This window comes from Syngnathus leptorhynchus, chromosome 22 (genome assembly GCF_054491065.1).
Source record: "Syngnathus leptorhynchus isolate UIUO chromosome 22, UIUO_Slep, whole genome shotgun sequence".
NCBI lineage: Eukaryota > Metazoa > Chordata > Actinopteri > Syngnathiformes > Syngnathidae > Syngnathus > Syngnathus leptorhynchus.
The window spans coordinates 3,834,976-3,847,972 of NC_141216.1; the positions used below are offsets into that span (position 1 = coordinate 3,834,976).

At 53.4% G+C, this 12,997-nt stretch overlaps 1 protein-coding gene across 1 annotated transcript; it reads right to left on the bottom strand.

Moving 5' to 3' along the window:
* Positions 1–494: 494 nt before the first annotated feature.
* LOC147039449 (disks large homolog 5-like) lies at positions 495–12,749 on the bottom strand. The gene is made up of 33 exons (XM_085903413.1): positions 11,927–12,749; positions 10,544–10,612; positions 10,087–10,264; positions 9,872–10,015; positions 8,857–9,040; positions 8,514–8,770; positions 8,143–8,449; positions 7,827–8,057; positions 7,241–7,425; positions 7,043–7,168; positions 6,828–6,960; positions 6,629–6,753; positions 6,395–6,570; positions 6,222–6,325; positions 6,054–6,146; positions 5,129–5,920; positions 4,923–5,046; positions 4,726–4,840; positions 4,531–4,646; positions 4,374–4,457; positions 4,167–4,302; positions 3,929–4,103; positions 3,721–3,854; positions 3,525–3,659; positions 3,270–3,438; positions 3,038–3,186; positions 2,805–2,975; positions 2,544–2,740; positions 2,290–2,433; positions 2,075–2,202; positions 1,879–1,988; positions 1,277–1,386; positions 495–1,174 (listed from the first exon to the last, which is right to left on the bottom strand). The coding sequence occupies exons 1-33, from the start codon at positions 12,234–12,236 to the stop codon at positions 1,071–1,073; spliced, it is 5,715 nt and encodes a 1,904-aa protein (XP_085759539.1). The 5' UTR covers positions 12,237–12,749; the 3' UTR covers positions 495–1,070.
* Between the last annotated feature and the right edge of the window lie 248 nt (positions 12,750–12,997).

A 12,997-nucleotide genomic window follows, 5' to 3' on the forward strand; every position in this document is an offset into this window, starting at 1 on the left:
AGTTCGGTGTTGATGCTGATTCTGTTGAATCCGTTGCACGATTCTTTTTCATCCCAAAGGAGAAAAAAAAAAACAATTGATGGTAAGGTTGGCGTGGCTGCTCGGTGTCTGACCGTCGCACGCTGGGAGGGGAGGCGGCCTGGATTCTGGCAGATGTACAGGTGGTGCTGGGAGGAGGGATGAGAGATGGAGGGATGAGAGATGGAGGGAGAGAGAGAGAGAGAGAGAGAGAGAGAGAGAGAGAGAGAGAGAGAGGAGGAGGAGGAGGAGGCGGTGCTAAAAAGTGCAGACCTGATGCTTCTGGGCACAGGCCCAGAGAGGAAGTTCTTTACCACCGAATTGAAGCTTTTTTGTCATAGGCAGTGGTGATCCCAGTGTAGACGTCGCCCTCTTGTGGACAAACAGCGGTACTGAACTATTTTATTGATTGCTTTTTTGGGATTGCATGCAAGAAAGGTTCTTTGAAAAGAATGCACAAACAAATTTGACCACGTCATCGTCCGTACCCTTTTTTTTTTTTTTAATCAGAGTCAAAAGAAAAAGATGATTGTTATTCCAACAGATGAAATGTTGGAAGATGTGCGTCGCTAACCAGGACAACCGACAAACATCCCTTTAATGCAACCCAGCTAAAGGAAGAATGCAAAACGCAATTGACAACTCAAGTAGAAAACGCACACAAAGTGAAAAGCTGCTGTTTTGCACTTGTAGCGTAGAAATAAATATATTAAAAATGCGTGGCACACTGACATCATAATGTGAGGCCTGAAATGATGAACAGAGGGTGGGGGGGGGAAAAAAAAAGTCTGCTACGTTGAATACCATTAAGCTCCATCTCCATGATTTGATAAAAATAGACAAATATCTAGTGAGCGGGGCAAAGGTGCTCCAGGTTGTGTCGAGGAGTGCTTCTAGATAGAAACGCGTATTGCTGTCGTATTCCATACGAGCGTCAACAACTATTTGAGGTACAGTACATCCTTCTGCTTTCATGTGTGTGGAGGTCGCAGTTCATTTGATCAAGTTGTGCAGATTATTTTTTTTTTGTTCTTTCTTCTTCGGTACCCGTTTTATGGCGCTCCGTCGGGGATCCACAGAACTTTATTCTGCTCCTGCTCCACGATGGTGACAATCTGAGTGCAAATGTAGGACACGCTGCCGCCTTGCACGACACCTGATCAAAAAAAAAAAAAAGATCAGCGGGTGTTATTTGTCAGGGCGGGAATTTGTGGCTGGATTAAGTGCACAATTCAGAGTTGTGTAACTTTGGTCTGACCTGTGAAGAAGCGGCTGTACTCCTGCTCCGTCTTCTGGGCCGCCTCAAACTGCTCCTTGGAGAGCTTCTGCGAGAGTTTATCCCGCAGGTACAAGGGATCCTTCTGCTCTCTGAGGATGCACATAAGAGCGCCGCCGTCAAGCTATCCGCGTTAGCGTGCCAGCTATTGTCGCCGCCCACGCAGTGAACCGACACCACGGTTTCCCGAGCGGGCTTTCCCTGGACAGCTGCCACTCGGCCGATGACGGAAGGGGAGGCTTAGAGGGAATCAATCTCCTCCTGCGTGTTATGGACACGTGTAGCTTGCGGAAGTACGTGACTATTAAATACCATGATCAAGGATCAGTCCTCTCTTAGCGAGTCCTTTGCAAAAAGTAGGATTAAACGCCAAACAATACATTTCAATGTGTCTTAGTTGCCACAAGATGGCAGCAAACCGACATCAAGGCAATCCATGTCTAAAAATGATGACATCATTTCCTGTGGGTTGGCCCTGTTATTGGATTGTATTTGTTGGATTTGTGAGATGCTGCGATTGATTATGAAGGAGGAGAAAAAAATAAAATAATAAAACGACCAAAACAAGTTATGCTTGTACTCACTTGATCTGCTTTGCATTTTTGTAGCGGATGAAAATGACAATGGGGTAGACGTGAACGCTGTGGAGGCGTTCGATGGCGTGCGCCCCAATGTCGAGCAAACAGTGAGAATCCTGCCAGACAATGTTTTAAACACAATCGACGTGAAGGCTTTCCCGTTTTGAAGAAGCGTACGGCGGACGAGGTGTGCCGCATTTACCTTCTCCGTGATCTCCTTTATGGACGCCACGGTGGTGACGTCAAAATGGCCGCTGCGTCGCTTGAAGTCGATGAAGACGCAGTCCTTCACGCCTCGCTCGATAGCCTGCTGGGACGCCTTCATGATCTCTGCCAATTGATATTGACGAGATGTCGCCGACGCTTTCGATCTTCAATCGAACCGTCCGAGAACTGTCGGCGGGCGGTGCAGCTTACCCGGTGGACAGCGACTGAATTTGGCGGGCGCCTCGTTGACCAGCATGTCCTTGCTGGCCTCGGCCAACGGCCCCAAGATCAGCACGGGTCTGGGGGCTGAGCATTCCACCTTCTGCACCAGTTGGTACACGAGGCTCGCGCCATCTGAGGAGGCAACGAGACAAAACGTTGGTCTTTTGGCCCATTAGACAGCAGCTGTCACAGACAAAATTGGGTCGTCCCGTCGAAAGCCAAGTTGAAGCGAGAAGTCTCACCTTCGGACACGGGCAAGTAATCGGACATCATGGCTTCGGACGCCATCAGGTCTTTGCCGTCCTTGGATCCGTTGCGCTTGTGCTTCAGCCTCCGGCGAAAGAAGGACCTCCGGGCGGCGGCAGAGATGCTTTTGCCGCCGCTGCCGTCGTCCTTGACGTCGGCCAGGCCGTGCCTCCTGTAGAGCTCCTGGTCCATCCTTGGGAGAGCGGCGTGGGTCAAGATGAGAAGCTCTTCTCCTTCTCTCTTCAGGTTTGACTTACATGAACTTGCTGGGAATCTGCCCTCTCTCCAACTTGTGCGCCTTCTCGTCGAGGCGCCACGCCATCCAGTAGCCAAAGTTGCCGTTGGGCAGCGTGTCCTCCACGTAGAGGATGTCGTCCTTCTTGAAGCTCAGCTCCTGCTCCATGTCGGCCGCCCTCTCGTAAAGCGATCTGGCGGAACACGTCCATTGACTGGTGGCCCGCTCCACCAAGAGTGTCAGAACTTTGCATACCTGATGAAAAATCCATCTCCGGGTAGCTCTCTGACGGCGGCGAGCTCGTCCACGCAGTTTTGAACCTTGACCGTGATGGTTTCGGCCGGCTTCAACAATTCCAGATAAGCCTCCTCTTTGGTTTTGTTCTTCATGCTGATGCCGTTGTACTGTTGGGAGGAGGAAGAAAAAAAAAAAAAGAAGGAACATGAATCAATACAAAGCATACAAATGTGACATTGCTGGAAGATACCTCCAGTATCAGGTCTCCGGGCTGAAGACCATCAAGAGTTTGAGCGGGGCTGTCTTCATCCAGGCTCTCCACAAAGACACCGTAGAGGTTGCCTCCGCAGATCTGCACTCCCAGCTCACCCTGGACCCTCTTCAGCCTGACCAGACGTGGCAAAGCGCCGACGGGAAGCCTGGGCGGGAGGATGACACGATTTTCCAGATTCCCCGGCTCACCCAATGGCCTGTCTACGGGTGACTACTAATGATGAAGCATTACCTGGCGGCGGCCCTCGTGGACGAGGGCGTCGCCGTGCCTTCGTCCTGCTCGCCGTCGCTCAAGGAGCGCTCGTCCGGGGTACTGGCGCCGCTGTCCCGCGGGTTCGGCCGGCTGGCGACGGACTCTATGAGAGAGCTGTGGAGGAGGAAGAGTAGCGGTCACACGATGGATGACTTTGGCGTGTGATGGTGCTTACCTGGATCGTGAGTGATTGCCCAGTTGAAACATGTGAGGGTTGTACTGAGCCAAAATGGTGACCGTGTCACACTGCTGCCCGATCACCAAGCGCGCCTGCTGCTCGTTGGCGTTGCGCAGATTGATGCCGTTAAACTGGACACGGGTCACATTTGTCACACCGGCTGTCAATTTAACACCCCCCCCCCTCACTTTTTTTTTTTTTGTACCTCCAAGAGCTGATCGCCGTACTCCAAATGAGCTTGGTGAGCGATGCTTCCCGCAGTCACTTTGGACACAAAGACGCCGCCGTTCTCACCGCTCACGATGGAGATGCCCAGCGGCTCGGCTCCTTTCTGCACCGTCAAGTTGCGCGGCTCCTCCGAACACGGCCTTGGCGACGACCTGAAACACGTTTCAGGATGTTTTGGATTCCATCACGAGCGGCGAGACGGGGGACGACTTTACCTGTTCTTCCGGCTGGTGGATATCCTGAGCCGGGTGGGGACGGAGATCGCCGATTGGCTGCTGACAAAAAAAGTGGCGCCCGAGCCGACGGGGGACGTGGGAGGCGTTGCGGGCGAGCTGCACTCGGAACGGGAGCCTGCGGGTATCCAAGCGCCGTGTGACATACTTCTTTTTTTTTTTTCCTGTCATTTGAAACGCAGTCCGTACCTGCATCGGACCCAGTGGAGCACGGGTAACGAGTCGGTAGAATTCGAATGCGCTCGGCCCTGAACTGTAACGCGCTCAGGGAGACTACAAAACACAAAAGAGTCATTGCGAGGCAAAAAATAAAACATATTTCAAGATTGTTGCATCGATACAGTACCCAGTCTGGCGCTGGAAGGGAGGGAGTTGGTGCCGTGCGGCGTCGGGCTGCTCTCGCCGACGTCCCCTGCGAGCTTGTGGTAGAGGTCCACACTGTGGCGACCGTGACGCTGGGCGCTAAAAGGTCAAGCGGCCGTCATGACGTTCGATGATTGTCAAAAGACGTTTTGAAAAATCCGCAGCAGACGGACGGCACCTTGCAAGCGACCGCGCGTTGCCGCTCTGCATCTGGTGATTCGGGCCCGGGTAGACGGCGTTCCTCGTCACCGAGATCTTCGCCGGACTCGGAGCTAAGCCTCGCTGCGTCGGTTCTGAAAGACGATGGTCACTTTATAAGCGGGCGGTGGGAAAGAAACGACTCCGACACGGTCGGATGACGTTTTGCCGACTTACGTGCGCCGGCGCTGCTGTAGCTGGGCGGTGCGAGGTGCATGCTGTAGCGATTATTTCGCATCGGGGAGAAGCGCAACAAATCCATGGGCTCGGGGGAGTGCTCGTCGTTGGAGAAATTGTGAATCTGCCGGTCAGATGATATCGTTGACTCCGACATGATACAGCTATTTTTATTTTGCAATTTTCTTCTTGTGTTTTGCACAAACCTGCACGGGAGGCGGGATACGCAGCGGCGTCACGTTCCGCCGCAGCGCCGGTGCCGATTTGGGCCGGTACCTTCTTTTGTCCGGCTCCCGGTGTGGACTCCCGTCATCGTCCGCCGGCGTCTTGGACTCTCTTTGAGGAGCTTCGGCCGAGTAGTAGAGCTGCTGACCGCCCTCCCCGTCCGTGACGGGCCCGGAAGAAGCCGGGACGGCGGAGTCGGACGCCGAGCTGCTCTGCTGCGAGTGTTTGAACCTGAACGTGTCGCCGGGCGGACCTTGGGAGGATTCGGCCAGCGAGCTCTGCGGCGAGTGTCTGGGCAGCTGAGAAAGCGAGACGTAGTCCAAACTTGGAGGCGCTTCCGCTCTCCTGAAAGGGTTTGCGTCAAAGATGGACTTGCGTTGTTTGGCTCTCTTGTAGACGGAGAGCTGCGCGCACTCGGGAACGGACGCTCCGCCGATGACTTTGGGCCAAGTGCCGCCGCCCGCCTTTGGCGCAGGAGTAGCGCCGCAATGGGGCAACGCGGGCGTGAAGGTGAAGGGTCGCCGGTGGAAGTCCCGCTTCCTGTAGCCGAAGTCCGCCAGGGGTTCCGAGGGGCTGCGGGAGTGTAGAGAGTCGCCACGAAGGCCGGCGACATCGCCGCCGTCGCCACGCGCTCCGTCGTCGTCGCCGCTCCCCAATTCGCAAGCGCAGCTGTCGGGCTGCGTGCGTTGGGCGCTACGGCAGCTTTTGCAGACTTTCTCAGAGTCCCTCAGAGTTTCGTATAAACTCTGGCCGGAGCAGCTCTGCGGCAGGAACTGATCACAAACAAATCAGAAATGTCATGAACATACTGAATATGAACTCATTATTTTCAAATGGATCAACTTGTATTTTGTTAAAAAAAAAAAAAAGACATTTTTTTTATTTTAGAAGTGAGCAGCCGTCAACCTTGGCGAGGGAGATGCAGAGCGACTCGCGGCACGTCCTCAGCAGAGCGTCACACTCGGCCAGCGACTTGTTATCGAGCGGGATGCCGTTAATCTGAAACGTTAGGTCAGTTTTTTTATTTTTTTCCCCCACGAGGCTAAACTGACGCCTGAGGCCCGGCACACTCACAGCTAACAGCCTGTCCCCGACTGCCAGATGATTGTCTCGGACCGCCGGACCGCCCGGCGCCAGCGAGGCGACAAAGACTCCGCTTTCCAGGCAGATGCCGCAGTCTGAGAGGACAAGCCAGATTGGTGCGTTTCAGATTGGTTAGCACCAGAACAGTGCAGATTGTTGCAAACCTTTTTGTCCGGCGAGGTTTATCTGGACGGGAGCGGCGACCCGCCCCCCCAGCGACTTCCTTCGACGGACCACCATGTTGATCACGCCCTCGCCGCTCAACACGGCTTTGACGGCCTGCTTCCCGTCTTTGCTGGTCAGGTCTACGTTGTTGATCTTGAGCAGCCAGTCGTTGACCCTGCACGCAATTGAATTGTCTTCTGATTGACAACGAGAAGCAACAAATCCTCGCTCACCTTAAGCGACCCTCCGCTAGACTTCCTTTGTCCACCTTAGTGACAAAGACGCCGCAATCTCCCGGTAAATAAGGATCGTTCACCCCCTCGGCGATGTCAAAGCCCAGCGCTTCCAAATCCATGTCCTGCGTGAAAACAAAAGACGCACGACTTGTTGAGTGGCTGCGGATGGGAAACAAACAAAGCCGTTGGGACTCACCCTGCGTTTCTCAAACTCCACAACTTCCGTCTCCCACTCCACCGTGTCCATGTCGATGGCGGAATCGTGCGAACTGTGAGCCATCAGCTGGCGGAAGCGAGCCTCCTTTTCCAATTGGTCCTCCATTTTGTCCCTGCACACCGTTAACGACGTGAGGCTGATATAGTTGGGCGCAGGAACACAAAGCGTTTTTTTTTTTCCCCCCCTTCACTCACTTGAGTTCTTTGAGCTCCCGCACGGCGTCGTTCTTCTGTTTCCTGGTGTCGTCGAGATTCCTCAGCGCGTCGGCCAGGTCGCTGACGGCTCGGTCACGCTCTCGTCTCAGGTTGTCGCACAAGGTGCTGCGACGGGGACGGCAAACTCACTTTGGGCACGTGCCGTCCACGAAAACATTCGAAAGGATGCAAACTCACCGAACGCTTTCCCGCTCCCCCACGATCTTGTCCCTCTCCTGGAAGGCCCAGTCCCTGCGACACTTGGCCACCTCGGCCTCCTGCAGAGCCTCCTTCAGCTCCTGGCCCACGGCCTCGTATTGCTTCCTGAGCATCTCGATCTCCTTGTTGGCTCGCTCTGTGTCCAGAGTGGCCGAGTCTTGTTTCTGCATTTGGGAAAAGAGCGCAAAAGTAACGAGCTCTGGTCGTACACATTCACTTGTTTATTTTATTTTTTGTTGCTGCGGTTTAAAAATAGGTCAGCTATGATGTAATTAAGGAGCAATCTCTCATTGGCCTTGCCCTGGAGAAAATTAACAGGGCATTAGGGAAAGAATTCATTTAGCCTGTGCTTGAACTGATTCCTGAGGCGCTTATTTTTAGGATTGATTATTTGACCTCCAGAGAAGGCAAAAGTCATGCAATCATTTTCTGCTGGATTAAACAAAAAAAAATGAGTGGAAGTGTGTGCCAGCAGCTGGACAACCCTAAAAAATATGACTATTAGATGAAAGGACATGAAGGGATTATGGTCTTGGATAAAATCAATCTGGCGTCTACGTGCTACCTGTCTGGCCTGATAATACTCGCGCAGCAGTCGGTCCCGCTGGACGATGGCCTCGGTCCTCTCCTTGCGGGCCACGTCTCGCTCCTCGCGCACCGTCTCCATGTCCTTGCAGGCCTGGCTCAGCTCCTTCTGCGCCTCCGCCTTGTCCTTCACCTCGTGGCAGTATTTCTCCAGGAGCTCGTTCTTCTCGCAGAGCGCTCGGTCCCTGTCCATCAGCGACGACGCCAGTTCCTTCAAAGTGACAAAGCGTCCATATTGATGTGTTGTTGCACCTTCCACGGCCACCAGGGGGCGGTCGACTTTGTCGGTTGGTTACCTGTCGGAGGGCCTCCAGCTCCTCGTTGGCCACGCGGCGCTCCGAGGACGTGTTCTTCAGCTTGGCCTCGGCCAGCTCCAGCCCGGACTGGAGCCGCTCCACCTCCTTGATGACCTGGTCGCGCTCGCTCATGATCAGCCGGTACTCGCTGATGACCGAGTCGCGCTCGTCCTTGTACTTCTCGCACTCTTTGGCCGCTTTAAGATGTTGCGTTTTGAAGCGCGTGGCCTCCGACTGCAGCCGCTCCATCTCGCACTGAAGCTCCACGTTCTGCGTGGCCGCCTTGGACAGCTCCTGCTGGTCCAACCTGGGGCGGGCCAGAGGAAGTCACATAATCGCCAGTGGTTTTTTTCCCCCTTTCCCTTACGTACGTGCGTATGGACGAGGAGTACTGCTGCTGGTAGAGGACGGCGGCGTCCCTCTGCTTGGTCAGCACGTCCAACTGCTTTTGAAGGCGCCGCTTCTCCTCCTGCGCGTGGTCCAGGCGACTCAGGTCGGCGTTGTGGTCGGCCGTCTCGTCGTCGTAGCGCTTACGCAGGCCCTCGTAGTCGCTCCTCACGCTCTCCAGTTTGTCCACGGCCGAGTCGTACAGCTTGTTGAGGGCGTCCGAGGAGCTTTCCCGAATGGCCTAGAAACGAAGGCGGAAAGTCAAGCGGGACGCGCGGATGTGTCATTTCTCCACGGTGAGCTCGGCGCCCCCCGCTGGCCAGCTACCTGTCGGTGCAGCAGGCGCATGTCTGCCACCTCTCGCTGGTGGTCGTCGCGCAGTCGGCGCAGTTCCTCGCAGTTGTGTTTGGCGTGATCGTGCTGGCGCTGCAGTTGCACGTTGTCCAGCCTCAGCGCTTCCAGCTCATCCTTGAGCTGGCCGTGCTCGCCCGCCAGCCGGCCGTGCAGCGTGCTGAAAAACAAAATACGAGCTCAGATGTCAAATGTCGACGCCCTCTAGTGACACGGGAAACAATGTGCGGATTAAATGGTTAAATGTCTTGAATTTGTTTTTTTACTCTTGTGCTGCACAACAACAAAAAGAGAGGTTGGCTTGTCTGAAAGCACTTTGCTGATTTCACAACGGAGCAAACAGGTTAGTGGCAAAGAGGAAAATAGTTTTCCCAGAAGTTGCGCAGGCTAAAAATAGTCTTTGTGGTTGTGTGTCAAAAGGCCAGATGTTCTCTCTTGGAGCTCATTACCGAGCTAATGACTTCAAATGAAGCTCTTATGCAACTTGGACTGTGCGTGAAATGAACTCTGTGATTGATGTGTGACAGCAGGTCAAGTTGAGAAACAAAATTGCAATCCAAAGAGAAGCAAATCTCAACTATACCAGAGGAGCTTTGATTTATGAAAATCCAGTCAAGCCAAAATTGCAAGATCATAACAACAACATATGAGGGAAAAAGAAAAAAAGTTCTGATTTGATGCCATGACTTTGGACGCAAAGTAAACAAGAAGGAGCAGCTTAAGCGCGGCAATAATCTCAATAATTATCTTGAGCCCCCGTCGTCGTCTGGCCAGATGTCGCTGGGGAGGGGAGCGCTCGCAAACGAACCCACCGACCGGCTTCCCTTTTCCGTTTTTATTCCTAAATCCGAGGAGGCGACAAGAAATGCTACCCCTGTGGCATCTGGGTCCGCACGCTAATTACAGAGCCTCATTTGGCGTGTCTTCTTTGAGACGGGCGGGCATTACTTCCAAACTTGCAATCTGCTGCAAAAAAAAAAAAAGCACTCACTGGTAGAAGTCTGCCTTCTTGACGGCCTCCTCGCACCTCTTGAGGGTGCCGCTGTGCTGGTTCTGCAGCGATTGCAGCTCGGCCATGGCCTTCATGCACTGCAGCTTGAGACGTTCGTAGTCGTGGCCCGCTTTCCAGTTGGGCCTGTTGAAGAGAGACAGTGGTTACCCGCTCGCCGCTATTTGTTTACGCTCGAGATGCGACGCCGCGACTACCTGCAGTCGTCAAAAGTGCTCCCGGGCGAGGAGAGCGCCAGCCGCTTGCGGAGCTCATCGCGCTCCCGGGTCACGTGGCGCAGCTGGAAGAGGAGCGTCTCCATCTTGTCGTGCGGCCGCGTAGCATCCGCGTAGGCCGGCGGCGGCGGTGGTGGCGAGGAGGTCGGAGTTGGCGTACCTGAAACGGGCGAGACGCTAGCACCGCGAGCAACTACTCCTTGGAACTTGTCGGAGGAATCTATACGGCATAACTTTGCGTGCTGGCGCCGTGACCCAAAGCTGGCTTTCTATTTTAGGCGGCATGGTGGAGTGAGCAAAAGAAGCCGCTCTGTGTGCATGGCGTCACTAAATCCCTCTCATATCTGTGTAATCAGCAGCATGTGCTTGCTCAGTCTCAACGGAGCCGTCCGGGCCGGGCCGGACCACAAGGCCCGGATTTCCCCCGCGACTAACTCACCGGCGCTGCTGAGGGAGCCGCTGCTCTCGGAATCCGAGGGCATGGCGGACAAGACGCTGGACGCCGACCCTGCCGGGAAGCAGAAACATAAACAGGGTGACCATCGGCGGCTTCGGATCGAACATCTCGAGGCCTCCAAAGAAAGGACTACAAAAACACAAAGAGCCAAGGTGGGACTTTCCCCGATCGGCCCGGTGAGCGTCGCTAATTATCGAAATTGAATAGCGACCAACCGGGGCCCCGAACGCGGCCTTTTATCTACGCTGACAAGATGACACGGTGGACTGGTGGAAGTCCCCCCCCCCCCTTCCTTTAGAGCCCACTGGGTGACTCGCGAGAGACAAAAACACAAGACACTGGATGCAGGAAGACTCTGTTAGCAAGGCAGTCAGCTGGAAAGGCTCAACACTGTCCTTATTGTCAAGCCTGAATACAAATCAAAGTGGCTGAAATGGAGAAGCCAAACATGCCTGAATGCAACACAAGCACAGAGCCAGATTTTACAGCCTTGAGGACACAAAACCTTTTTTTTTTTTGCACCGCAAATGATTTTAAAACGTGCAAGCCCGGAGAAAGCATCTTCACGCCTTGTTCACTCCTTTTGCACGCACGCACACACCGGAAGAACCTGTCCGCCCTGTCGACTCTGCCCACTTTTTGCTGTTCTTTAGCGCATCGTCGCGACGGCTCGTCACCTGTGCTGCCTAATTGTGAAACACGGTAAAAAAAAAAAGAAAAAAGGTCAAAAGCCAGGGGAAGCTCACGACGTAACGCCCGTCTTCGTAGGAATAAATACGGGCAGTAGGCGTGCGTCCGTGACACGTCGCCATTCAAGCTCGCTGACAGAAGAGTGGAGTCGCAAAGCGGGTGCTGACAAATTGGCATCAATGTCATTTTGTTAATCACTCATCTGCTGCGCTGTCCTCGCCTGTGGGCAAGGAGAGCTGCTTATGACAAAACAATATATTGATATTTACGCTTGAATAACATCTCATTAAATTCCCAATAATTGCCAGTGAATTCCCCTGAACGTCACAGTTATGGAAGCATAACAAAATGTTCTTTTGTGCGTGTCCATGTTGACCCTTTGTCCTTACAAAGCGCTGCAGGACTTATTGATTTGCCTAATGGTTCGATTGACTTTTAGATCCATTAAAACAGGCAGACGCTGGATAGACCCCGTGATTGATCACCAATCACTCATATTTTGTCTTTTGACACCCCTAAAATGACTTGTCATTACCTACAGAAGTTACAAGATGGCACCAAAGGACTACTTTTGTTCAAATGAAGGACCTCTCCTTACTTCAAATCACACTTTGGCTGCATAAAAGTTGGCCAACAATGATTTCGAGACTACGCTCCTGCAAGTTTGCGTCTTACCGGTGCTGTGGTCCAGGGGCCCGGGAGTGGTGCCGGTACCGGTGTGCAGCACCGAGCGCAGGTGCGGGTTGGTCTCCTCCAGGGCTGAGCAGAAGTCGGCGAAGTGGTCTCGGTCCTTGCGGAGCAGAATCTTGACGAGGCACTCTACTTTCTCCCCGCCGGCGCCGCTGCCGCGGGCCAGTTCGTGTCGCTCGGCTGTGCTCAGCGTGCCTCCCCGGGACAGGACCTCCACGAGCTGGTCGGCGTCGGTGACGGACTCTGCCAAGTTGTGATGACACTTTTGCAGAAACTCTCTGTGCAACGGATCCATGTCTCCCCACCACGTCCACCAACCGCCTCGGTTCGCTTCTGGCTAATCAAATCCTTCGGCCAAAGACTTTGGAAGCTTTTCGCAAGAAAAAGAAGACGAAGAAGAAGAAGAAGGAGAGCCGACCTGGTTCGGTTGGTGCTAGACGACGAGTAGCCATGTTTGTTGACGGCGCCGAGATGACAACACTTTTTTCCCCCTTTTCTTTTTCTGTCCCTCCCCTCGTCGTCAAAGCTCCGCTCGGTCGGCACTCCGACACGCTTCCGAAAGGCACGGCAGTTGTTGGGACATGTTGAAAAATTGGCAGAAAGTAATGCCAACTCGCTCAAAACACGGGTAAGAGCAAGAACGAGACGGACAAGTACAAGAAATTGGAGCACTCGTGTTTCGAAGCACGGGATTTTTTTTTTTTAGGGTTTAAAAGAGGGCGGGGCTTGGTGGTTGGACGCACCTGGCTCGCGCACAGTCAACAGAGCATAGAAACACAACACATAGAGTCGAGCTACAACACTCGCAGCTACGTAAACTAACGAGGTACGGTCAGCTATCGCGATAGCTAGATAGCTAATACACTAATAGCAGTTGTTTTGCAGAGGATAAAGAATATATATATGGCCACACGTATTGTTATAGTGTCAGTTCAATACAAACTAGTTCGTTGGTCTATGGTATTTTTCATTCTGTGTTAGTATTAGGATAGAAAAAGTGCACCAAACTAATATTGTTGGACAAACAACTAGACATCCATCACATTGTATCATAGC

Bases quoted from the DNA above. Each gene is read 5' to 3' on its own strand.
- LOC147039449 (XM_085903413.1), bottom strand. From the start codon at position 12,236: ATGGATCCGTTGCACAGAGAGTTTCTGCAAAAGTGTCATCACAACTTG. The intron at 10,613-11,926 runs GTAAGACGCAAA...GCTTCCCGGCAG, and splicing joins GCCCCTGGACCACAGCACCG to GGTCGGCGTCCAGCGTCTTG. The intron at 4,841-4,922 runs GTAAGTCGGCAA...ATCGTCTTTCAG, and splicing joins CTACAGCAGCGCCGGCGCAC to AACCGACGCAGCGAGGCTTA.